Genomic DNA, 24,128 nt, shown 5'->3' with positions numbered 1-24,128 from the left:
TGATAGCATGCCTACTGATCTAGCTCAGAGCGTTCGTTGGATCATATACATTACCAGCCTTGCGGAATTCGTCCTTCATTCTTTTCAGCTCGGATATCAGCGAGAGATGGCGATGAAGAGATCAGCGCCCGTTCTCTGTAACTACTTGTACTCTGTATTAACTTAACCTTTCAATTTCTGGGGGCTAGTGTGATCCACCGTCAACCTAGGATACCGGTAGAATAGTGAACTTCCTCGTCATTGGAGGATATCTTACCACGGCTTTGGCTTTGAGGACATGACATCGGAAGCTGGTCAGTATTCAGGTATTTGCAGAGTCTCCTTCATCATCATCCTCATCATCATCCTTCCTTGGCTCAGCAGACACTCGCTCGGGATGAGAAACATCGGCCGGTACACAGCTTGAATACTTTGAAGAAGCGGAAGTCGTGGAGACCTCTAAAAGGCTCGGCGCGGCCGTCGCAGGCTAGGTAGACGCTACTGCGGAGAAGATCAGGGTCTGTGCGGGCAGAAATTGGACGCAAGATGATGTGGGTGGATGCGTTCGAGCTGCTTGACAGTGCACACTAAGAAGAAGACAATATTATGGACAGGGACATGGGCTGCTCACTGGTCAGGAGGTTTCATTTCAGAACAGGTCGGAGGGTGGGTTGCAACGACGCCATGATGGCTCTGCTAACCTGCAACTTGCGCCCCCTCTTTTCTTCGGTCGGATGCTGGACTGCAATCGGTGCGCTCGCAAGAGATCTGTCTCTACTTGTACAGTAAGTAGGATGCCGGATGGAGATGTGCTAATCCGGAGGTAAGAAAAAGCAGCGAACCGATGGGGGGGATCCAGATGACCAAAGACCTCTGGCCTGCATCGCTAGCCCCCGAGCCGGCGCACGGCAGCGAACGGTGAAGGCGAGCTACTGGGACAATCTGGACTGACTTTGCTTTTTCCCAGGCCCGCCATGGCTTCTAGATGCTGCAAATCGTCCTTCAGCTCCGGCGGCACCGGCTGCTTGCTTCGAGCTTGGAACCAGGCTAGAAGGAAAACGGCTTACCACGGCTTCCCGCAGAGAAAAGCAACTGCCAAGTTGAGGTCAGGCCGGACTCTGACATTTTCGATGTGAAGTCGATTCCCCTCCCATCCATGTTGATTGCCAAGTTGAGGTACAAGTAAACAGCAGGATGCCCGGCGGCTCTGCTATTGCCCAGCACTGCATACTTTAACTTTTTAGACTGTCAGAGATTCTGATACAACCCACTACTGAAGCTACTCTCAGAGGTAGTTGTCCTGAGACAGCCCACATAACTGAGGTCCCAGCCGAGGAATTGCGTGCTGACCAGCCCGGAGTGGGAAGCAATGCAGGATGGCTAGCATACGCCTGCATGCATGGTGATCCGGATGGCTTCTGTTGACAAGTACTTCCACTCTCTCTCCTAGCACTTGGTGGCTCGAGAACAGCCTACAAGTAGAATGCGTTTCAGGCAGTGCCCTCATCGCAGATTCTTGTACCTCTCGCGAATATTACCTACTCCTAATAAAAGCCTTCAAGAAACAGGGGCCAACCTGGCATAGTACTTGTACAAATAAAGCGTACGGAGACGGTGAGCCCATTTCAGTTCTAAAAAGGTCCCCACGATGTTCAGTGGCTAGGCACGTAGCTACTCGGTACAATACAAGCACCTTTTCCATCTACTTGTAGATCCTCGCTCTCGTCTTGCTGCATTGATGGCTCTGTCGGCCTCGGTTTGGCTGCCGTGGCCCCCATCCGGCATCCGCGTCTAGGTGATCTTTCAGTGGTCTACTCCGTACAATGATACTTGTAGAATGTCTTTTTGTCCTCTCCTCCCCTCCCCCTTCCACCCCCATGGATGCCGCTCCATTTCGGGAGGGGGCCTGTATCCTTGTCTGGAGGTATTAGCCCACTACTAATTTGGCTACTGAGGTACCTACAGTGGGTGCTAAATCGAAATGGGACGGGCCCCTGGTCTATTCAGGTAAGGTACCTTGCCGTTTAACGCATTGTGCCTCTCCTGCTCCTCCACTTTAGGGGGCGAACCCCCCCAAAGGGCCCCTCCTCCTGCTGCCGGTGCTGCATCCCATCCATCCAAGCCATCCCTCCTTGCTTGACCACCCCCATTCACCAATTCACCACCCTGCCGCGCTCCGTTCTCTCACCTCACCAATCTTCCCACCCCGGGGCCAATCTCCTTCTCTCCTTGTTTGCCATCGCCAGCTCGCCTTTTTTTCACTTCCGTTTCACACACGGGGTGAGGTGAGCCACCAGACGAGACTAGACCAAACCCAAGTTCCAAACCTTTCTTCTTCTTCCCACTACCACCACCACCACCACCACAACTCCACTGCTACCTACTCCTCCAGTCCATTCTCCTCCTATCTCTTTTTCCTCGTCTGTGCAGCGGTCGTGATCCCCTTTGGTTTCCTTTCTGTCCCAGAAGGCGACCCTGCTGTTCTGCTGCTTCAATTCTCCCCGAGGACGACTTTATCCATTTGATTTCATCGCCATCTGTGCATTAACCGGGTGTGCTGGTTTGCTGGACGATCTTGTAGGTTTTGTCCCCATTTCCTTCCCGCTCCTGCGCGGCATCTCCTAGCCATCGTTTCCCACGCCAGCCCGCCGTTACTGCCCTTGATTGCTTTTCCCCAGCCATCCATCAATGAAACGGCATTTCCTCCAAACACCACCCCAATTCTTCCCACTGCGCCATCATTCTGCTCAGTGCAGCCCCAGACACCCGGTTTCCCCATCTCGGTCGCCAAAGCCGTCGCAGACTTGCCGCTTGGGAATAGCATCCTTGGCTAGATTCACAGCTGATAAATCAATCGTCTAGCACCTCCAATTCTACACGAGGACACGTCCGGGCCTCTCGTAACGAAACCCAAATCTCGAAGGACGCGCACGCGGCGACAAATCTGCCAAAATGGGTTGCGGAATGAGTACCGAGGAGAAGGAGGGCAAGGCCCGCAACGAGGAGATTGAGAACCAGCTGAAGAGGGACCGGATGCAACAGCGAAATGAGATCAAGATGCTACTTCTGGGTACGTGAACCCGAATCGCCCACGACCACCAATCGTCTCTTTCCGTGCGCTTCGATGCTAATACCCGTTGTAGGTGCTGGTGAATCCGGAAAGTCCACCATTCTCAAGCAGATGAAGCTTATCCACGAGGGCGGCTACTCTCGCGATGAGCGCGAGTCCTTCAAGGAGATCATCTTCAGCAACACTGTCCAGTCCATGCGTGTCATCCTGGAGGCGATGGAGTCGCTCGAGCTTCCTCTGGAGGATCAGCGCATGGAGTACCACGTCCAGACCATCTTCATGCAGCCGGCGCAGATTGAGGGCGATGTCCTGCCGCCTGAGGTCGGCAATGCCATCGAGGCTTTGTGGAAGGACCGGGGCGTTCAGGACTGCTTCAAGAGGTCAAGGGAGTACCAGCTCAACGACTCGGCGAGATAGTATGTCATTGCCCACACAACAAAACCCCCTTTCGTGGCTAACATGAGGCAGCTACTTTGACAACATTGCCCGTATCGCGGCTCCCGACTATATGCCCAACGACCAGGACGTGCTGCGATCGCGTGTCAAGACGACCGGTATTACCGAGACGACCTTTATCATCGGCGATCTCACCTACAGGATGTTTGACGTCGGTGGTCAGCGATCTGAGCGGAAGAAGTGGATTCACTGCTTTGAGAACGTCACAACCATCCTCTTCCTTGTCGCCATCTCCGAGTACGACCAGCTTCTGTTCGAGGACGAGACCGTCAACCGTATGCAGGAGGCTCTGACCCTCTTTGATTCCATCTGCAACTCGAGGTGGTTTATCAAGACGTCGATCATCCTGTTCCTCAACAAGATTGATCGTTTCAAGGAGAAGCTGCCCGTCAGCCCCATGAAGAACTACTTCCCCGACTACGAGGGCGGTGACGACTACGCGGCGGCTTGCGACTACATCCTGAACCGCTTTGTCTCTCTGAACCAGCACGAGACGAAGCAGATCTACACTCACTTCACGTGCGCCACCGACACGACCCAGATTCGGTTCGTCATGGCTGCCGTCAACGGTATGTGATGCGCATTGTGATTTTCGTCAAGGACGTGGGACTGACAAGGCCTTAGATATCATCATCCAGGAGAACCTCCGCCTGTGCGGTCTGATCTAAATGGCACGACGATCTACTCGAGTGGTTACCTGCATGTTTACGACTTCCGATGACACACGGAAAACATATTGACTTGATATGACCATCAGTTCATTGTCACGAGGACGGCCTCCCTACTAACGGATTTCTTGTTGTCCGCGATCCTTTCTATCCGCCAGCACCCTTTTTGTTCCCACTACGCGGCCATATTTCCCCTCGTTTGCAGGCTCAGTCGGGGAGTCGAGCAAATGTGTGTATTACAGCAAGTTCGAGGACGTCACAAGGGCAGGATGTGGGGGAAATGCACGTCGGATCTCTCACTGGGCGTGACTGAATTACCTGTTTAATTACTTTGCGTATGAGATCTCTCGCGTGGCGGTTTCTTTTTTACCTTTTTTTTTTTATTTATGCGATCCTTTTGCTTTTTATTTCTCTTTTCCTTATCAAAGTCTACCGGCGAGGGAGAGGAGGGAGTAGACCGACGCTTGCCACTTGGTTGGAAAGCGGTCAGGCTATCCGTAGTGCAGCCTCTCTGTCTAGGCAGTATGCAAAGCAGGGGGGGGCGCGCTCAAAGAGCAGGTGGTGGTGGCGGAAAATGAAATGTCTGGCTGCCAGCTGGGCAGAGAGTTGTTGATTCTTGTTTTCTTGCAGAGATGCGCATATACCAAACGGTAGAGGAAGGGAAGAGGAGGATGTGGTCGAGGACGGGCATGGGCAGAATGGGGGTAGGATCTGTTCTATAAAATCATTGCTCCATACTATCATAGGTCTTGTGTGTGTGTGTGTGTGTGTGTGTGTGTGTGTGTGTGTATGAACTTGTGCCTTGGCCTGAGAAGTGTGAGGTCTCTGTGAGATTGGGCTCCGCCGTGTCTTCCTGCGACATGAGGCGTGGCAAGACGATTTTCTGTTGTTTATACATCGCAAACCAAAATTAGATATGTGACCAGTGTCAGTCTGTATTTGTAAGGGCATGGAGTCTGAGCATCAAAGGACCGTGAACTTGAGGCACATGTCCGAGCAAACGGTCAGAACACTGGACTGGTATTCAGCTCGTCTACACTATCACTGAAGAAGTGCTGATACAGTGTAATTAGAGCTGGGCTAGCAATTTGGGCCAAGGGACTGGAGTCTAGAGCCAAGAAATCAACTATAGAGACAAATTCGCCCTTTGGCACAGTAGGGATGTATAGTGAGTTCTTCGCAACCCCCATCATCAGTCTGGGTGGGGACAAGGAAGAATGAACTTTTTAGGTCTCGAGTCCCCCCCCCCGGTCAGAACACGTAAACGGAACTCGATCAGATGACAGTGATGAGGGCTAGCTGAGCCGGCTGGACCTCCTTCGTAGCTAGCTATCTCCCTCTTCTCTCCTCTCTCGGTCGTCAGCGGATAAGGACCAACCAAAAGTCCTCAACTCGTCCCGTCATCGCCCATATCCGGGGCGGGCTGCTGCGGCGCGTGCTGGACATGCTGGTGCTGGTGCCCCGTCACGTCCTGGCCGACGGCCGCCCCCGCCCCCGCCGCTCCTCCGCCTCCGCCTCCCATCTCCTCGTACTCGATCATGTGCAGCGCCAGCTGCTTGGCCGCGATCTCGACGAGCATGAGCTGGCGCGACTTGGGGTCGGCGCCGCGCACCTCGGCCATGGCGCGCTCGACCGTGAAGCGCACCATGGGGTCGTTGGCCGCCAGCGCGGCGGCAAAGTTGAACGAGGAGCCGAGCTGGTGGCCCGCCGCGCCGCCGCCGCCGGCGGCCGCCGTCGTGGCGGTGGCGGCAGCGGCGGCGACCTGGGACGCGAGCGCCTGGGCGGTGGCGGAGGGCGGCGGGATGGCGTAGGGGTTGGCGTCGGCCGGGGAGGCCAGGGCGGCGAGGTGGTGCGCGTGGGGGTGCATGATGGGCTGCGGCTGGGGGTTGCGCGTTTCTACATACATACATACATACAGTCAGAGAGGGAACAGTTCGACTTGAGGAAAGGGAAGGGGGGGGGGGGGGGAAGGGGCTCCTACCGTGGAAGGAACAACGGGCTCCAGAGGCGTTGTACCAGCAGTTCGCGCAGCTGCCGCACATCTGCCCGTCGACGACGACGCACGTCGTCCACGGCCCGTGGCCCTTGTGGCAGTTCTTGCACGGCGCGGGGACCTCCTCGCCCGCGATGTGCGCAAACAGGGCCTCGACGTTGCTGCGCCGCGCCAGGTTGAGCTGCTGCTCCGGCCGCCGCTGCTGCGCAGGCCTCAGTCCCCTCTCGCGCGCGAGCCGCTTAGCCAGGGCGCTCTCGACGACGATGCCGCCGTAGCCGCAGTCGCGCGCGACCTCCTCCGTCGCCTTGGCGGCCATGTTGTTGCTGCCGTCTTGCGGCTGGTGTTGTTGGTGTTGTTGCGGATGTGTGTGGTCGGGCTGGGGCACGTGCTGCTCGCTCAGCTGCTGCTGCTGCTGCTGCTGATGGTGATGGTGATGGTGTGCCGCCTCGCCAAAGTCCATGCCGTGCGCTTGCGACGTGGGCTCCGGGTACGCAGAGTCTGGGCCGCCGTCTCCGTGATCGCCGGCGCCGCCCATGAGGCTGCCGCCGCCGTTGGCGAGCATGTCTGCCGCCGCGGCGCCGAGGTCGAGGTTCTGGGCCGCTGCCGCCGCTTGCACTGCCGCTGCGGCGGCCTCTGCGTCTGCGTCGTCGTCGTCGACCATCTCGCCCTCGGCCTCGGCGTCGCCCATAACGTCGTCGTCGTCGCCCACCTCCCCGCCGCCGAGGTCCACGTCCGCCGCCGTCGCGAAATCGCCACCGACAATGTCGTGCTTCTCGTCGAGGCCCCCGGCGACGTCGACGAGGGCGCTGTCGTCGCCGGCCGTCAGGTCCGGGTCAATGGCCGAGGCGGCGGCCATGAGGGACTGGCGGCTGGGCCGTCGGGCGGTGGCCGCGCTGCTGGGTTTCGTGACTTTATTGGGGCGACCGCCGCGCATGGGTCGCATCGCGCCCGTCATGGCGCGGGATGAGAATGCTGCGGCCGCGCTTCCCCCTCCCTCAATGGATCGAGGAAAAGGAAAATGAGAAAAAAGAATGAAGTCCGTCGGCCTCTTTTGATGATAGGCCGGCCGGGGTGGTCGATGCGGTGGTGGCTGTTCCAGCTGGTGGCAGCTGTCTGTGTGTTGCGGTCGTCTGCGAATAAGTGTGTGGTGTGTGTGGTTTGCTGGGGTGTTTCTCTTTTTTTTTTTTTTTCTCCTTCGACGTTGTTCGTGTTTACTTTTTGGGCCTGGGCCAGGATTGGGTGGAGGAAGTGATTTGCCAATTGGCAGCATTTTCGGCAAGGGGCGGGCGGGCGCTGGGGCCACCAGCGGAAGGAGCCTAGGTGCGCACGGGCCACTCCATTCATTGTTCTCAGCGATTCTCAAGAGATCTTGCCCATAAAAGTCGTCAGGCAGACAGATGTTAAGGGGGTTTATAGCTAACAGGTTGATACTGTGTCTATGAAATGGAATGGTACATAACTTTAGCTGCATGTAAAATGTTTGCAGTGACTTGTCACAATGTTTGGTTATGATTTTCGCCTTCCAAGCGAAAGAGAGGGGTGGGCCTTACGTGTATACCAGATCAGCCTAGGGAGCCTAGTCATAAACTGCACTGCACAGGGTTTTCAAGGCGGTATCTTGCTATCAAAGATAGTGGGGTTAGGTAGTTAGTTACCTAGACAGGGTGCCTGGACTTGTTTCTCGGAATTTGCCCCACGATCAAGTCGAGTCATCCATCGAGGTAGGCCTTGAACTTTGCTGCTTACGGAGTACTTGTATATGTTGCAGTGGCCTTTTATGACTAATTCCTTCCTCCTTGGGCTTTATCAAGGTCCTTGGAAGGACGTCGTTTTCATATATTGACCATACGCATCTCGCATTGCATATACACTCCCATCCGTTGCGTTGTTCCTGCCGATCTGCAAGTTGAGAAAAGAGACATCAATATGCCAGCACTTGATCATCCCCCTTCACTTGCTGCCAACGACGCCGAGGCGGATGCAGAGGTGCCTTTCCCTCCTGTCACACGAGAGCAAATCCTGAACTGCTCCTATGACTCTTGGTTCCCAAAGTGAGTAATGGTCGTGCATTGCTAGATACGGCCTTGGAAGCTTGGAAGGCAGACTCACTAACACCACGCTCAGGTACCGCACGTCATGTATCAAGTCGCGCATCATCCCCCTCTCGCCAGAGTTTGTAGAGTACATCCGCGAGGATCGCATCATCCTCGCCGATGACGACGAGCAAACCGCAGGGGGGGACGACGACGACGACTGGCAGCCCTCTGTTCCGAGCAGCAGCAGCACCAGCCACCATCACCAGACGGCGCCGGACCACCCGGACTCTGCCAGCGATGATGAGGATGAAGAAGAAGGGGACGAGGCACCAGCAACAAGCCAACCGCCAAACCGGCGTTTCCCAGAGCTCCACCAGAGGATCAAGGACGAGATCAAGGCCCTGGGCGGCGCCGTCGCCCCAAAGCTCAACTGGTCGTCCCCCAAGGACGCCACCTGGATCTCGTCGCACCAGAACTCCATCAAGTGCGCCTCGCCCAACGACGTGTACCTCCTGCTCAAGAGCTCCAGCTTCGTCAGCCACGACCTCGAGCACGCCTTCGACGGGTGCGCCCCCACAACCACCACCACGGCGTCCTCGGCGGCGGCCTCCGGCACCGGCCCGCTGGGGTACGACCCCGTGCTCGTCCTGCGGTCCTTCTTCCACCCGCACCCGGCGCTGGAGTTCCGGTGCTTCGTCAAGCACCGCTCCCTCGTCGCCGTCACCCAGCGCGACCTCAACCACTACCCCTTCCTCGACGCCCTGCGGCCCGCCGTCGTCGCGCGCGTCCGCGAGCTGTTCGACGGTAGGCTGCGCTTCACCTTCCCGGACCCGTCCTTCGCGTTCGACGTCTATATCCCCGGCGCCAACGGCGACGACGACACCGGCGGCTCGTTCCGGCTGTCGCGCGCGCGCCTCATCGACATCAACCCCTGGGCCCCGAGGACGGACACCCTGCTCTTCGGCTGGCCGGAGCTGCTCGACGTGCGGGTGCCGCGGCCCATACTGGGCGGGCTGGGGAGCAGCGGGACTGCCCACCTGGGTGCTGCGCCGCCTAGCAGCGCGGAGGACGACGAGATGACGACCACGGATGACGATGATGACGATGACGAGGCGGACGAGTACGTCCCCGAGCTGAGGCTCGTGGAGAAGGACGACCCGGCCGCCTACAACTTCAACTCGTCGCAGTACTCGGCCCACAAGCTGCCCAAGGACGTGGTGGATGCCAGCCTGGCGGGCGAAGGGGGTCTCCGAGAGTTTGTGCAGCAGTGGCAGGAGGTGGTAGGAGGGGGTAGAGAGCCCCCCGCTGCAGAGTAGGCGGCGAGCGAAGATGGACAAGATTTTTTTTTTTTTTTAAAAAAAAACAAAGAAGACAGTGTATTGGGCGAGCGAAAGGGGTGAAAGTATAGCGCCTTCACAGAAGGGGGTGCAATCATGTATTATATATCTAGGTACTGTTTGGAAAAACAACCTGGATTACATTGGAAAAATAGCGAGCCGTGGGAAATAAAAGAGCAAAAAAAAAAAACGCATCTAAACCATGTACATAAACCAGCCACTCTGAGGCTGTAGGGTATCATATCCATGCCAACGGTCTTGCACCGCCCTTGACGATCTCTGCCTCTCGGGACCATCTCCGCTCCCGCTCCCTGTCTTGGTCTCCTCTCCCGATCGCCTGAGCTGGAACCCGACCGAGCCAGCTATCATCTCGGTCTGTATGGGGTTCCCCTCGTCCATCAGCACCACAGGGACGATGGAGAAGCCCATCGGCACGCTCCCCCGCGATATCCGGGGGGCGCTGCTGCTCCTGCCGCCGCCGCCGCCGCCGCCCTCTTCTTCTCCTCCTCGGTGCAGACACCGGCCGTCCTCGTCCCAGTAGCAAAAGGCCGTGATCCACCCGGAGTACTCGGTGACGCCGCTCCCGTTGGGCCGGTGCTCGCAGCAGACGCCCTGCCAGAAGCGCCGGGCGCGCTCCCCGGCCGGGTCCCGGAAGCTCTCGAGGAGGCCGTCGAGCGCGGGCGCCAGCGCGGCGCGGTGCCAGGCCGCGGCCGCGACGCCGAGGTGCCCGCCGCCGAGGCGCTCGGCGCACCGCGCGCGGATCAGGGCCCAGTCGTCGGCCTCGCCGAGCAGCGTCGCCGCGGGGATCCCGCAGCGCGTGCCCCACGAGTAGGTGAAGAAGCGCCGGGCGGCGCCCATGAGCAGCGCCGCGGCGACGGCCTGGTCGGCGCGCGAGGTCGTGCTGAAGGCCGGCAGGAACCAGTCGCGCAGTGACGGGTCCCGGAGGTGCGAGGCCAGCAGCTTGGACATCTGCACGGCCATGGCGCCGTGGTCGAGGCCCTCGCCTAGGGACACGTCGATGTGCAGCAGCCGCTTTGCTGCTGCGGCGGGCGCCTGCTTTGATGCCGTGGCGTCGTCGTCGTCGCCGTCGTCGTCGGCGGCGGCGGCGGCATCGACGTCGTTGAAGAGGCTGGCGCAGACCTCGGTGTCGGCCTGGAGATGGGCGCCGAGCTGGGACAGGATGGCGAACCAGACGTCCTCCGGCCGGATGACGAGGTTGTGGTGGTTGTTGTAAGCCTCGATGCAGGCGTGCACGAGGCCGTTCTTCGTTGCGAACAGGGCGGGCGAGGTGCCGTCGCCCTGCACGGGACGGTCGGGACTCGGCAGCGAGCCTGCGAACGAGTTTTGGAGCAGCCTGCGCGGGCGCGGTGGCGGCGCGGAAGCGTGCTTGTCCGGGCCAGCATGTCTATCGCTGCTGAGCGTGCTGCGCAGTAGTTGCTCCGGAGAAGTCACCTCTGTGAACTTCTGAGATTGAGCCCGGCCCCAGGACTCGGCGGCATGGTTGGACGGATGCACTGTGACAGGCATCTTGACACCAGGGCTCGCGTTCGTCTCGCTCAAGAGAGAGACTGATGATACGAGTTCATGGCTTTGCTACAGGGCTAGAAAGCCTTTCTCTTGTTTTCCTTTCTTTTCTTTTCTTTCTCGAGTCAAGAGTCGAGAATACGGATATCGAAAGGGACGACTGCGAAATAGGACCCGGAGCACATGTTCACAAAGGGCGTCGGTCGACTCATTCCCACACCCACTCGGAGTGTCAATCGGGCAATTGGCCTCCCGGTGACCAGTCGTCAAGAGGGCGGCACTAGACCCCATCTCGTTCACCGAGGCCCGCTTTAGCTTTCGGCGGCTGGCCCTGCAGAGCGACGACGCGTGCCCACCGCACCGATCCGGATGGCTGGCACATCCGGTTTATGGAGCGCCCATCTCAGACTGGAAGCCAATCATCCTGGGGCAAGCACAACAATTGGCAAGCTGCTGGTTTGAGTGTCCAAACATTATGACTATTCGTAAAGATGGTGGATCTGCGAATATCGGGACTGGCCCGCGACGACTGTGCGTCGGTCCGGTGATGGACTCTTCGACATCCACACGAGCGGAGACGGCAGTTTTGCATTTATGTAAGTGATGTCAGACCACCAGGCCATCTGCTTGAAGAGGTCTGAAGCATGTCACTGTCATTGGCAACGCGACGGATCAAGTGCCGTATTGAATGGAAATATGGTCGGGGTATCTCGGCATTTGAGATGCAGACATCTGCGCTACGACTCGGCGGAGCAGACCCCGAACCAAGGAGAAAGCATGTTTACGCATAGACCTCATCCCGACGGTGGCGCCGACAGGTTTTCGCAGCTTCAAATTGCAGTGTGTTGGCCGCAGGCCTGAAGCATTGAGTTCCAGTGATATTTGGCTACTCTACTCCCTGAGTTAGTTTGCTCATAGGTCGCGGCCCTGACTCTCCTGCCCGTGGGCACCAAGTCCCGCCTCGGTGCAGATGTTTAGAAGTGCGCTTGCTCCATGCCCACCCCTCTATCATTCTTCTCGCATAGCATTAGCAGCGAGGAATATCTCTCTGAGTTGCTGAGAGTACTCTTCTTGTTCTTTGACCTTAGTAGCAATAAACTTGAGAGTCCCAAAATCCCAGTAGGGCGCTATAGCACAACTGAACTCCTGGCGTGAGACGCCGTCGAGCTCCGCAAATCTCGGCTGAATATGGTCTGTGAAAAGATCAAATAATGTGCTTGGGGAGTCCAACGCCTGGAAATACCAGAAGGCGCCAGTTTCCCAAGACTTCTGAAGCAGCTGGGTACGTTCGCTCGAGTGGTAACCACTCCATTCTTCTTCCTTGAAAATTTTGAGAAACTCCTCATGTAATCCAGTGTATTCTTCCAGATGGGATATAATCTCGTCAAGAGATCGACCGGAGAGCCAGGATGGCGGGCCAAGCATATCTAATGGGCGCGCACATGCCCATTCCAGGTCGATGATCTTGGTGATGTGCCAATCGTCGTCAACAAAGATATTGCTTTGGTGAAGATCAGTAAGAGAAAGTGCAAAGGGGCCTTCACGGCTCGGCCGATCTGCAAATTTTGGGAGAAGTGCTCGCATAGTTGTTAAGGCTGCTAACTGCGCTTTTCCGTCATCATCGTCGTGAATCGAATTAGGCTGGTGTCGAACAAGATTATCCCGACAAGCCATAAGATCCAGGTAATATGATGCGGCTGACGTGTATGTAGACTGTCGTGACATCGCAGTCCGTATCCCGAGATTCTCCTGTTGGTGAAGGCAAAGTGTAAGGGGACGGTTTGTCAAAGATACAAAACCCTGATTGTTGATTGTCCAAGCACCAATTCGTGATAGCGGCTGGGATGCAAGGTTGAGCATTATCTGCGATAACCCTCTGTACAGATTTGACCTTCGCTTTGGGTCCAATCGATGTTCTTCCCACGACTCAGATAACATTCTGCCTTCATTCACGAATTCGAGGATCAGATATCCAAGCTCAAAGAGATTCTGCCGGCGATGGACGAAGTAAGGAGACAGCTCCGACCCAGATATCCATGAAATACCGTAGCGAAAATACCATAGCAGTCGATTGAAGAAGGATTCATTCTTGAGTGCTGTGAACTATTGATCGCTATTAGAAATGAATAGACCTGCGGGATATCAAAACGCACCGAATGACCGCCAGGAAAGCCGAAGCCCAAAAGACGCGGGGTGGGGACAGCAGGACAATGGGATTGAAGCCAAGCATATGTTGCCGCTTCGCAACGAAGCTTCTCATCAACATTCCCGGGATAGTGCTCCTCGCCGATCTTGTAGGGCAGCGGAAATCGGATGATAGCTTTCTGTGGAAGGTTCGAGGTCCGAGAGCTTGCGACCATATAGATAGGTAGGCAAGCGTTAAAGCTTCCGTGAATCCATTCTCCAACATCGCCGAGTCTGAAGTCCAGCCGTGAAATGTTGAGATGTCGAGCAACAAGCTCTTCAATCTGTGAGCGAGATTGATACAGATGAAGCCAGAAGTCGATTCGTTTCTCCGGGTATGATAATTCCTGTATGATATCTTTGTCTTCTGCTAATGCGTCGGAGAGAGATATTCTTCCCCTCAGAAGCGGCAGCGTTGCCGCCATTGGAGGGAATCAGTCTATGTTGAGCATGCAAGGCCGGGAAGCAGTTATTGATCAGTGATGGTGGGTATGGAAGAAGCCTGAAACTTTGCAATCACAAGAAGATGACGAAATGCGAACAAGATGCCCGACACACCGCTTTCATTGATCTGATTAAGTCACGTGCAGTTGCTCCCACCATAGGATGGCTGGACAGGAGGTTCTGAAAGGCACTAAGTGGACATGGAAATACCCGCCCATTTGCAATATTACACATGGCCATCCTTACTCTCTTGCTTCTCCTTTTTCTCCTTCTTCTCTTGATTCCGTCGATCTCGTATCTCGATATTTTCCCTTCGCTTCTCTTTAGCGCTCTTCCCCGAACTCCATAGTTGCTCCATTGTTTTTTGATCGGTCAGTGCCTCGGTGATTTTCTGTCTGTCCTCTGAGCTCATGGTGTTCAAAGCTATTCAACTTTGTGTGAGAAAAGGTTCCTCTGGTGAGGATGCACATAGAGCCTACCTGTTAGGGGTTTAATCAGTGTCTTTGACTTCGTTTTGTAGTATTGGCGGTCAATATGTCTTGGCTACCAAGACGCTGTAAGTCGGAGACGTGCTATCCTTTATGTACGTAGTAATACCTCAATGTGCAGCATTGGGTATCAATCCACATTGTACTGATTGGTCTGGACGACAGACGATACCTATCCTTATCCTAGGAGGGGGACGGTTGCCTAAGTTCTCGCTCCTTTGATTGGGTGTCACAGTCTGCAGGCTCGCAGCATTTCGGGGTATCATGACGCCCAGCCAGTATGATACCAAGGCTCTAATGCAGAGACTTGGTCGCCAATGACACCGCCTTCCTGCTACAGTTTGTACCCTCAAATGAAACGGACAGGAAGTAGATGCTGTGCATTTTGTGATCATTGACTGTCACAGGCAGGGTCGATGGCCGGCAGACATGTCCGGCGGTATCCCCTTAGAAGCCGGAACAAGACTTATTAGACCAATTGCCCTCTTAGGTAGAACAATCCCTGCAAAATCCAGCGTATCAGCACAGGTGCATTCAGTGAGTCCTTGCCACCCCTTAAGAATCACACCGAGGGGCAACGTTGACAGTTGAGTATGAAGTCAAGGTTGAGTATTCTGATGGACTGATGGAAGGTGAAAGAAAAATGTACGAAAACATGAGCAAAAAAAAAAAAAAAAAAAAAAAAAAAAGAAGGGAACAAAGGAATGCAACCTCCGGGAATTGAACCCGGACCTCATCGTTGGAAGCGATGAATCCTGACCTGAGAGGATCTTAGTTGAAAATCCTTGGACAATTTAGGTTCACTTGGATACTAACCATTAGACTAAGGTTGCGGCACGTCCCCCGCTCAGATAAATTGATTATAAGAGAAGTCTCACTCTACAAAGAATATCGGCAGCATATTCGTTTTTCTTCCACAAGTGTCAACTAAGCGTGCTTGAGAAGCGACACTGTTCGTGGCTACCTACTCCAAAAAGCCCATTTGCTCGCTGTCTGCTGCTCCAGGATCCATCTTCTCACGGTTGCCTCGTCTGCCCGAGGACCAGCACACGCTAACTACTTGTACCGAAACGAATCCTGCCCGATACACCGTTCCCGCCTTACGTCACGTCACATCCTCGAGGCCAACCACGACCTGGCCGCCCGTGCAATACTACGGTTCTCCTCCTCGTCGTCGTCGTCGCAGAGCAGCCCAAGACCTCAATACCTGGACGCCAAGAGAGAGAAAGAGAGAGAGAGAGAATGTCTGACAACGTGGGCCTGTCCACGCCCCGTGGCAGCGGCACCTCTGGCTACGTCCAGCGCAACCTGGCACACATCAAGCCTCGCGAGTCGGCCGCGCCGTACCCCAAGGACTACGACAGCCTGCGCCACAGGCAGCGCCAGCCCGACAAGGGCATCCTCGAGCACGACCGGAAGCGCGAGGTCGAGGTCAAGGTCTTTGAGCTGCGCGATCGTCTCGAGGACGAAGGGTAAGGAAGGAGCCACCACCACAAGAAAAGAAAAAGGAAAAAAAAAAACAATCATGCTGACCCCCTCTTTCTACAGCGTCGACGAAGACGAGATCGAGACAAAGTGCGACGAACTGCGAAAGACACTCCTCGCCGACATGGACAAGGGCGGGCGCAAGAGCGAGCCGCCGCGGAAGCACTTCAAGATGCACCAGGTGCACGAGCAGGCCGACGCCAAGATCAAGGAGAGCGAGAGGTTACGGCGGGCGCTCAAGATCAGCAAGGACTACGAAGAAGGCGGGCACTGGAGGAGGCAGGAAGAGAGGCTGAAGAAGTCTCTGGAGGAGGGGGAGGTCCAGAAGGGGGGCGAACGCGATTGAGGTTTGTCCCGCGCGTTCGCGATGCTATGAATGGAGCGCGGTACCGATTTTGCGAGGGATTTCGTGGACTTTCGGTCGTCATAACGGTGTTATCGGCGTTGGGTCAAGATGCTTGGGAGACCACAACAGTGCGGGAAGCCACTTCCCCTTTCTTTTCGCGATATTCGCGCCTGAATACATGGGTCATTTCGCACCTCTTTACTGCTTCTCCAGATGGTCCACCGATCTTACCTATCTCACGGTCCGAGTGCTCCAGCGGGACGCCTTCGTCTCCTTTGGATGTGTTACACGAGGAGAGTCTAATTATCGGGAGGTCGTTGGCTCAAACCTCACCTGATGCTGGTGGTGTTCAAAGGTGCCCGGCAAGCTGACCAGAAACCTCGCGACTCTCGTCTAAGGGCTGTTGAGATCTTGTCTCAGCTCCGCCTCTGGTTGACCTGGATGGGCCACGGATTCCAAATCTCGGCTGGGCCTAGCTATATAAAGGAGGCAGAGGCACCAGATCAGACCCCAAGTCGAATCAACACACGAAGCCCAACAACAACCCCAGAAAGAAACTTTCTCCGAACTTTGACGAACCATGCGCGCCGCCCTCCACGCCAAGCTCCTCGCCGTCTGCGCCTTCGGCGCCGTGGCCTCGATGGCGAAACCCATCGCCAGCCGGGCCGCCACCGACATACCGACGTCAGTCCGCCTCTTCACCGTCCAGGCCTTCCAGTCCCCGTACCCGGCGGGCGAGGGACTGACAGGCTACGTCATGAGCGTCCACGACGGGTCCTTCTGGCTCTCGGCACCGCCGCTGTCCGCCAACAACAGCAACACTCCCTGCCTCGTCGGTGGCTACGGCAGGTCGTCGACCCCCTGCGTCCCGCCGCCGCCGCCGCGGCCGACACAGCAGAAATCCAACGCCACCGAGACGGTGCTCTGGGTCGACGGGGACGGCAAGGCATTCCTGGCAAGTCGGAAACTAAAGATCTCTTCCCTCCTTCCCCCCCTATCATCCATCTGCCCAGAATCCTTTTTTTCCACTAACAAGAAGACCCCCCCGGTGCCCCTTTGGGGTGGGGGGTCTCTCACAGGCCTCCGGCGCCCGCCAGCGCGTCTACATAGACACCCAGCAGGGCCACCTCCGCTACGACCGCCCGCCGCCGGCCCGCGCCGCCACGGCCCCGACCCCGGGCGGCGCCATGTTCGCCCTCTTCGTGCACCGCGGCCACGGCACGGCCGCCTACACCACCACCACCACCACCACCATCTCTTCGTCATCGTCGTCAACGCAGCAGAACTACACGGCCGCCGCCGCCGCCGAGGCGCCGCCGGGCACGTTCGCCTGGGTCGGCAGCGAGCACGGCCTGTGGTTCGCGTGCCCCAAGGGCAGCACTGCTGCTGCTGCTGCTGCTGCTGCTGCTGCGGTGGCCGAGTACCGCTTGCAGAAGATGGTGATGGGGTATGGGGACCGGAGCCTGGACGGCTGCGCCGCGGTCAGCCTGGCGGCGATCGATTGGAACGGGGCGACGCCCGTTGTGGATGCGTATGCTTGAGAGGGAAGGAAGAGGAAGGGGAAGGGGAGGGAAGGGAAAAGGGGGGGCGTGTGGATGTTGTATTTTGAATATCACTTTCACACCTACAACAAACCAGTGCCCAACAACAACAAACATCCAAGTGTGTGCACATTATATCATCATCATCACCAGAGACTAACATCAGCCGGTCCGTTCGAAAAGAATATATTCTCTAGAATTATCTCACATTCGAAGCGAACAAAAACAACAAGCAGAGAAAGAAGCCCTCCCCCAACACCTAACCCTCCAACTCGAGAAGAGAGAAGACTGGGGAAAAAAAACAATGACCTGAAAGATGACCAGGGATGGGGAAAAGAAACCTGTGGAAACCACCCCCCCTTCCGATCAAATGTGAATTGGTCCTTCTCTTCTTTTTTCTTCTTCCTCCCCCCGCTTCAAAGTGTTGTAAAGCCTCGGCCCTGATTCCTTGCTTCACGTGCAGCGACCCATGCACTGCCTTGCACGCGGCAAACCTGGTTGTGACAATCACAACATCCGCCCGTGCTCCCCGTCCATGGCCCAAGGACGATTCCCAAATGAATTGGGGGAGCTTGCTGTCTTATTGTAACAGAAAAACTCATCATCGGCGAGCAATTAGCAGCCCACAGGGATGCACTGTGCCATGACATCTCGGCTGTCTCGGGCTGCCGTTCGTCCAGCTCTTTCTCTCTGATGTCTGGGAAACAAGGTCTCCTGATCAAGGTTCTCCCTCCATCAATGCTGACACCATCCAGCTCATCAGTCGCATAGAGCACGAAATGGGCCACGCCTGTCCAAGATGTCTGCATCAGTGAGACAGATGGCATACTCGGTCCGCAAATCAACTCCACCCTCTCTCCTCCACACTCCCTCTTTCTCGTTCCCTTCCCCTCCCTCCTCAACTCATTGTTTGTCGTAAATTCTTTTGGTCATATGTCTCATCAAATATGAACCGATTCATAAAAGCCTTTTCCGGCTCCTCTTTTTGGCCGGGGAGGGAGATTCGCGATGTTTCAACAGAATTTGGTAAAGGGGGGGCGTCAAAAAAAAAAAGATCCCATCCACAGCAGCGAAGCACACATGAGTGCACATCCTTGCATGGGATGTAGAACCCCCCAAGTCGTTTTCTTTTTTCTCCAACGCATGACCGAACAAGGCGACCGACTGCATGCGGAAAAGAAAAAAAAAAAGCGAGAACAGACAAGAACGCTTCCGTCAAAACGAGGCTTGAAAAGCAGGACACGGCGTCGAACGTGCGATCTGGCAGGGGTGGTACAGATTGCGCTGCCCCCAGCGTTCGTAGCATGACTTCTTACAAGAAGCCCGACTCGGCCAGCACTCTGTATCAAAAACAACAAATGTGAGTAAGCGTTGCCAAAAAATACAACAAATACAACGAATTCCTCCTTCCCACCCAAACACCCCCCTGTTTGTTTTCAAAACCCCTACTACTGGGCATCATCATCATCATCACCACCTTCCCCCCTCCCCTCCACCTCCGCGAAATGATAATGATGATTTTCACGACATCCACAGTGAGGATGACGACTGCACAGACGTAAAAGAATTAGAAGAGAGTTTCAAGTACCTGACAATCTTCTCGTCCTCGCGCTCCCGCGGCTCCACCTGCAGCGACTTGTCGTACATCTCGTGGACGTCGCCCGCGGCCTGCATGTTGCTGACGATGTAGTCCTGGAGCTCCGAGACGGGCTGCAGGGCGTACGCCACGTTCTGGTACTGCTGGACGTCGCGGATGACCTCGGCCGTCTTTGCGCGCTTGGCAAAGTTGATCATGTTGGTCTTCTTGATGATGGACGGGATGCCGTCTTCGATGAAGGTGAGGTCGGTCAAGTACACGCCTGTAAGACAGACACACACACACAAAGGATGGTTAGCCAGTTTACCTTTGTTGAGGTGACTAAAGATGGGGGGCATTTATCACTACTACTAATGCCCAAGGACAGGACACACTTACCAAAGAATGGAATGCACGGGGGGTTCGCGGCGTGCAGTGCTTCTCTGTAGTCACCAAAGTTCTTGGTGTTACCCATTAGCTTTCTCATCGTTTCCAGGGTGGCCTGTGTCTTGGCCGGGACCATGTCCCATGTCCGCTTGAGACGGGCAATGGGCGCGGTGCTGAACGCCGAGATGATCGATGTTATCGTCGAGAAGTTGTTCAGGCTCCGGCATTTCTGTTTTGGGGGGGAAAGATGTCAGTCATAAATACTACTATCCGACAGGGAGGGGAGGGAGGGACATGGGAAAGAAAATCTTACATCTCCGACAGCTACAAAGTGCTTGATGACAACCACCCTCTTCTTGACGTCCGACTGGGCGAGAATCATCTCGGCAACCCAGTTGGTCATCTGGTTCGAGTGCAGGATGAGCGCCTTGATGTTGGGCGCCGGCTCGGGCTGCCCTTCGCCGGGCTTCTTCTGCCACGTCTTGCCCAGGCACTCGGTCGGCTTGATCTTGCTGTACAGCTTCGACTCGATGATGGTCAGCTGTCGCGCAAACTCGGTGACGTCAATGTCCAGGAACTTGAGCTTCTTCATGTTCTTGGGCATGATGGGGGCCGGCGTGTTCTGGTTCTGGGTCTGGATGAGACGCCTCGCGCCCGTGTCCTTGCCGTTCAGGCGCTGGTCCAGGACCGCCATGAGCTGGGCGTGTCCGGGAGTCTCGGTAGACTTGACAGTCTCCCTGGCGAAGGCATATACGTCGCGGATAAGTTGCCTCGTCTCCTCAAGGCTCGTGTCCTCCATCCAAAAGTTGTCAAACCAGTTCTTCAAGATATTGACCACACGGAAGCGGATCAGCTTCTGCTTCTTGTCCCGCCACTGCTCGTACTCGGCCTGGTTCAGGCCCTCGGGGGGCTGGACCGCAAACCTCTTGACGAGCAGCTCGAAGAGCTCTCTCGCCGAGGTGAAGGATCGATAGGTGAGGAGGAAAGTATTGTTGAAGCTTGAATCGAGCTTGTCGTGGCGTGTCAGCTGCTCCACAAGGGCATACAACGAGCCACCCTTGACAGTGGGCGGCGACGTCTTGGTGTCCCACGAGATCTCGTGCTCGAAGTCGAGTCGCAGGTAGTCAGGGATGTCCTCGACCATAGCCTGGGGGTTGGGGTCCTCTCCGAGCAACTTCTTAAGTTTGGAGTAGTCCCCACCCTTTCGGTACGTCTGGGTCGTGGGTTCACCTTCCGTGAAGGACTGCGACTGCATAAGGGGCGGGCGCATGAGGCCGCGCGATTCTGACCTCTGGTGGCTCGGGGCGTATGGCATCGTCTCTCCCCTCCGCAACTGCTCGCGCTGGAACTGCTCTTCCCGCATGCGCTGTTCGGTCTGCTGTTGCGTGTTGATCTGTACCTGCTCCGACAAGAGCTGGAGCGAGAAGCCAATGTGCGACGAGTTCATCTCCAACGCTCGCGCGCATGAGCGCACGTATTCCAGCCTGTTCTCAAGCGCCTCGCCGCGGACCTCTGACCACTCGTCTGCGAGCGGACCAGCCACGGCCTGGCAGCCTAGCAACAGGTCAGAGATGTTGTCGTAGAGGCTCTGTTTGTTGACGCTGAAATCGGCAAGCTGGGGGGTTTGGAAGCTGTTGCCGAGGGTCGACAAGTCAACCGACTCGATCATGGCGATCCAGGGCTTGAACATCTCCAGCACCTTGCCGCCTGCAGAGCAGACGTTGTTGCCGATAAGCTCGTGCTTGAACGGCGTGATGATCTTGTCGGAAACAGCCAGGTTCTTCTCCAGCTCCCTGATGCTCGAGACCAACATGCGCTTCTGCTCGTCGAGTCGCTCGAGCAATTTGCCATCTAGCATTGCCGTCGGCTCTTGGTAGCCCTCCTCGTCCTCGAGGAAGTTTGAGGCGATGGGGTCTCTCGGGCCCAGACCGTTATTCTGCCAGCTGCCGCCCGCCGTGCTGCCAATGACGAAGCCCGGGAACAGCCTGGGGATCTCCTCCCCTCGCTGCTGCCTTGCTATCTCGACGTAGCTGTACACCCCCAAGAGGACACCGTCGGCCTCCTGTAAGCACTTTTGTACCGATTCCGCGTTCGGCCAGTCCGCAGCTGCGATGTGCGATGAGATGACCAGCTTGGAGAACTTGGACATCATGTCCCGGAAGTGGGGATACAGCGCCTTGTTCGTGGAGATGATGGAGGGCTGCCCGGAGTGGTTGTCCGTCGTGCCAGATCCGGCTGCGAGAAGCAAGCGTAGGTGGTCCGAGATGTCCTCAGCACGCGCCACATACTCGGACCGCAGGTTGTTGTTAATGGCCTCGCGGTAGCGTTCAATAGACTTCTTCATGTTGGCAACGAGGCGGGCCCATGTGAGCGGTGGTGTCGACCCATCGTCGAAGAAGGAGCGGGGTATGGTGGCGGCCGTAGGAAGATTAAAGCCGGTAGACGTGAAGGAAGTCGCCGAGGCGATCCCAGTACCGTGGACCATGTTGGGATTGCTAAAGGTGTCGTTCCTAGGCCTCGTAGCCTGGCCGTTGATAGAGTCCATGGAGGGCGCTGGTGAGAGACCAATGTCGGTGGGGTTCCGACGAGGCTGTATGGTCGATATCCTGGTTAGCCAACGGTGATCTGCCAATGGAGGGGGAAGAGAGTTTGGCATTACCATGGATCCTCTTGATGCGAGCATGATAGACTCGCCCTCCAGCTCCGAGGCCGAGTTCGCTTCCGAATCTTCGTCTTCGTCTTGAGTGAACCCCCTGGCCATCATCTCTGGCGGCGGGCGTGTCCGTTCGGGGATGTTGACATTCATCCGGTCGCGCGGGCCGCTCTCGTTCACAGAGGTGGGGGATTCCAGGGGCAACTCCATGCTGCTCTCGCCCGTCATTGTGTTATAATAGAAGAGCCGGCCGTCTGGGGTCGCCTGGGGGATCCAAAAGTCGGCGCCGGACTTGGCACCGGTCTCGGTCCCCTCCATAGGGAGAGCGTTGATCTCGTCGGTGTCGTCCTCGTCGTCGTCGAAGCTCTCGTCGTAGACCTCGTCATCGGGCTCCTCGTCCAGGGTCTCTCCGAGAGGGACGGCATTCTGCTCCGCGTCGAGGATCTCGCTGGGGTTGGTGATGACCTGGCAGTAGTTGCTCGGGAACCAGCCGCGGACGCCGTTGATGACGCCGTCCCACCAACCGCTCTCGAGCTGGGTGATGACCTGTATGACGTCGCCCTCGTGGAAGCTCAAGCTCGTCCTGTCGTCCGCCTCGTAGTCGTACATCGCCCGCACGTACGTGGCGCCCGAGGGGACGGTGCCCATGATGCCGTTCATTGTGGAGGAAGTATAATGCCCGTCGGCGTGGTTCGACGAGCTGCCGTAGCCGTAGCCGTCGCCGTCGTCTCCGAAAGTGCCTGACCTCTTCAAGCCAGTCCGTACCTGTGCCTCCCTTCCGATTTGGCTCGGCGCTGCAGCGGCGAGGTTGGTGGTGCGCAGAGTGTTGAAGGCTGTCGATCGTTGACCATGTGCTGGAGGCAGTGCGGCAGCCTGTGTCATCAGCATCCTGCTCCGCTCTCACTCTCGCTCTCACTCTTTTCTCGCCTTTCGCGCTTTCGCCCGGTCAGTTCAGACAACCCACAGGTATTCAGAACATGGTCGGGCGCTCGCGGCTCGTCGTGATTTTTGAGGTGGCGCGAAGACCCTCTGCCACGATGGTCTTAAAAGGGTGATTTGCACCGCCTGGGAGCTGGGAGAGGGGCGATAAGGAGGCGGGGGTCAGAAACGGCGCTATTCCCGTCAGCGGGGGGCCAAAAGCGCAGCGTCCTGCCTGAGGGTCTAGAGATCGTGGAGTGGCAGTGGCAGTCGCGGTCGTCGCGATGCGAAAGTCGTGTGGTTGAAATGAAGAGCTTGCTAGGCGCCCGCCTGGTCGAATGGGTTTCTGGATATTGCGAGTGATGGGCAAACGTTGACTGGTCGAGGCTCTGGTGGTCCGGCGGGTAAGGTAGGCAGTAGGTAAGACAAGGGGGGGGGGCGACGCCGTTAGCAATTCGCTGGGCTGGTAAATTTCAAGGTTCGGGCGTGGTGGAGAGTGGGTTGTGGCCTGTACAGAGGAGCCCTGGAGAGGCGGTGGGCTCGAAATGCTGGGCCTGGGTCTTGCTGGTGCGCGTGGTAGCGGGTGGTCTGGTGTCTGGTAGGTACAAGTAGTGCGGTAGTTAGGGGGTGTGGCCCGGGCTTGAAAGAAGGGGGGGGTAGGGTAGGAAAAGGGAAGGGAAGGGAAATCGAGGCTGGATAAAAGGCCGCAATCGAACACAATTGAGCTAGCAAACCCCCAAAGACACACAAGGCAAACGGAAGCGGCTTGACTGACAATGACACGCGGGTTGGACATTGGCCTTGGAGCAAGCAAACAAGGCCGCTGCTGCTGTGTTCGATTGACGCCTCTTTTCGGCTTGTTGCTTTGCTACGAAGTGCGATGCCCTGACCCGCCGGCCGCTAGGCTCAACTCTCATTTTCCTCGAATGACTACCGCAATCACACCTTTTCTTCCTGCCGAGGACGTAGTTACTCCGTCCTCGATCAGGGGTCGTGTTTTTGGAGGGGCCTTGACCACGGCCTTGTCCCTTTCTTTTCCCTCC

The 24,128-nt window shown here is 56.7% G+C and overlaps 8 protein-coding genes across 8 annotated transcripts; 4 read left to right on the top strand and 4 right to left on the bottom strand.

Moving 5' to 3' along the window:
• Window positions 1-2,931: 2,931 nt before the first annotated feature.
• E0L32_004270 (uncharacterized protein) lies at window positions 2,932-4,173 on the top strand (the record flags this gene model as incomplete). The annotated part of the gene is made up of 4 exons (XM_031138662.1): window positions 2,932-3,049; window positions 3,123-3,465; window positions 3,518-4,074; window positions 4,130-4,173. The coding sequence occupies 4 exons, from the start codon at window positions 2,932-2,934 to the stop codon at window positions 4,171-4,173; spliced, it is 1,062 nt and encodes a 353-aa protein (XP_030997283.1).
• Window positions 4,174-5,560: 1,387 nt separating this feature from the next.
• On the bottom strand, window positions 5,561-7,109 carry E0L32_004269 (uncharacterized protein; the record flags this gene model as incomplete). The annotated part of the gene is made up of 2 exons (XM_031138661.1): window positions 5,561-6,046; window positions 6,090-7,109. The coding sequence occupies 2 exons, from the start codon at window positions 7,107-7,109 to the stop codon at window positions 5,561-5,563; spliced, it is 1,506 nt and encodes a 501-aa protein (XP_030997282.1).
• A 983-nt stretch (window positions 7,110-8,092) lies between these two features.
• On the top strand, window positions 8,093-9,518 carry E0L32_004268 (uncharacterized protein; the record flags this gene model as incomplete). The annotated part of the gene is made up of 2 exons (XM_031138660.1): window positions 8,093-8,217; window positions 8,291-9,518. The coding sequence occupies 2 exons, from the start codon at window positions 8,093-8,095 to the stop codon at window positions 9,516-9,518; spliced, it is 1,353 nt and encodes a 450-aa protein (XP_030997281.1).
• A 216-nt stretch (window positions 9,519-9,734) lies between these two features.
• E0L32_004267 (uncharacterized protein) lies at window positions 9,735-11,066 on the bottom strand (the record flags this gene model as incomplete). Its single annotated transcript, XM_031138659.1, has 1 exon — window positions 9,735-11,066. The coding sequence occupies one exon, from the start codon at window positions 11,064-11,066 to the stop codon at window positions 9,735-9,737; it is 1,332 nt and encodes a 443-aa protein (XP_030997280.1).
• Window positions 11,067-12,071: 1,005 nt separating this feature from the next.
• E0L32_004266 (uncharacterized protein) lies at window positions 12,072-13,423 on the bottom strand (the record flags this gene model as incomplete). The annotated part of the gene is made up of 2 exons (XM_031138657.1): window positions 12,072-13,166; window positions 13,217-13,423. 2 exons carry the CDS (start codon window positions 13,421-13,423, stop codon window positions 12,072-12,074), a joined length of 1,302 nt encoding a protein of 433 aa, XP_030997279.1.
• Window positions 13,424-15,421: 1,998 nt separating this feature from the next.
• E0L32_004265 (uncharacterized protein) lies at window positions 15,422-16,010 on the top strand (the record flags this gene model as incomplete). The annotated part of the gene is made up of 2 exons (XM_031138656.1): window positions 15,422-15,651; window positions 15,728-16,010. 2 exons carry the CDS (start codon window positions 15,422-15,424, stop codon window positions 16,008-16,010), a joined length of 513 nt encoding a protein of 170 aa, XP_030997278.1.
• Window positions 16,011-16,590: 580 nt separating this feature from the next.
• E0L32_004264 (uncharacterized protein) lies at window positions 16,591-17,551 on the top strand (the record flags this gene model as incomplete). The annotated part of the gene is made up of 2 exons (XM_031138655.1): window positions 16,591-17,058; window positions 17,129-17,551. 2 exons carry the CDS (start codon window positions 16,591-16,593, stop codon window positions 17,549-17,551), a joined length of 891 nt encoding a protein of 296 aa, XP_030997277.1.
• A 1,312-nt stretch (window positions 17,552-18,863) lies between these two features.
• E0L32_004263 (uncharacterized protein) lies at window positions 18,864-23,055 on the bottom strand (the record flags this gene model as incomplete). The annotated part of the gene is made up of 4 exons (XM_031138654.1): window positions 18,864-18,891; window positions 19,140-19,410; window positions 19,527-19,743; window positions 19,828-23,055. 4 exons carry the CDS (start codon window positions 23,053-23,055, stop codon window positions 18,864-18,866), a joined length of 3,744 nt encoding a protein of 1,247 aa, XP_030997276.1.
• Window positions 23,056-24,128: the final 1,073 nt, after the last annotated feature.

Source organism: Thyridium curvatum (genome assembly GCF_004353045.1).
Source record: "Thyridium curvatum strain D216 chromosome Unknown NODE_20_length_475153_cov_84.797782, whole genome shotgun sequence".
NCBI classification, from domain to species: domain Eukaryota; kingdom Fungi; phylum Ascomycota; class Sordariomycetes; order Thyridiales; family Thyridiaceae; genus Thyridium; species Thyridium curvatum.
Note: the sequence above shows the minus strand (reverse complement) of the source record. Positions and strands in the feature narration are given on the sequence as shown.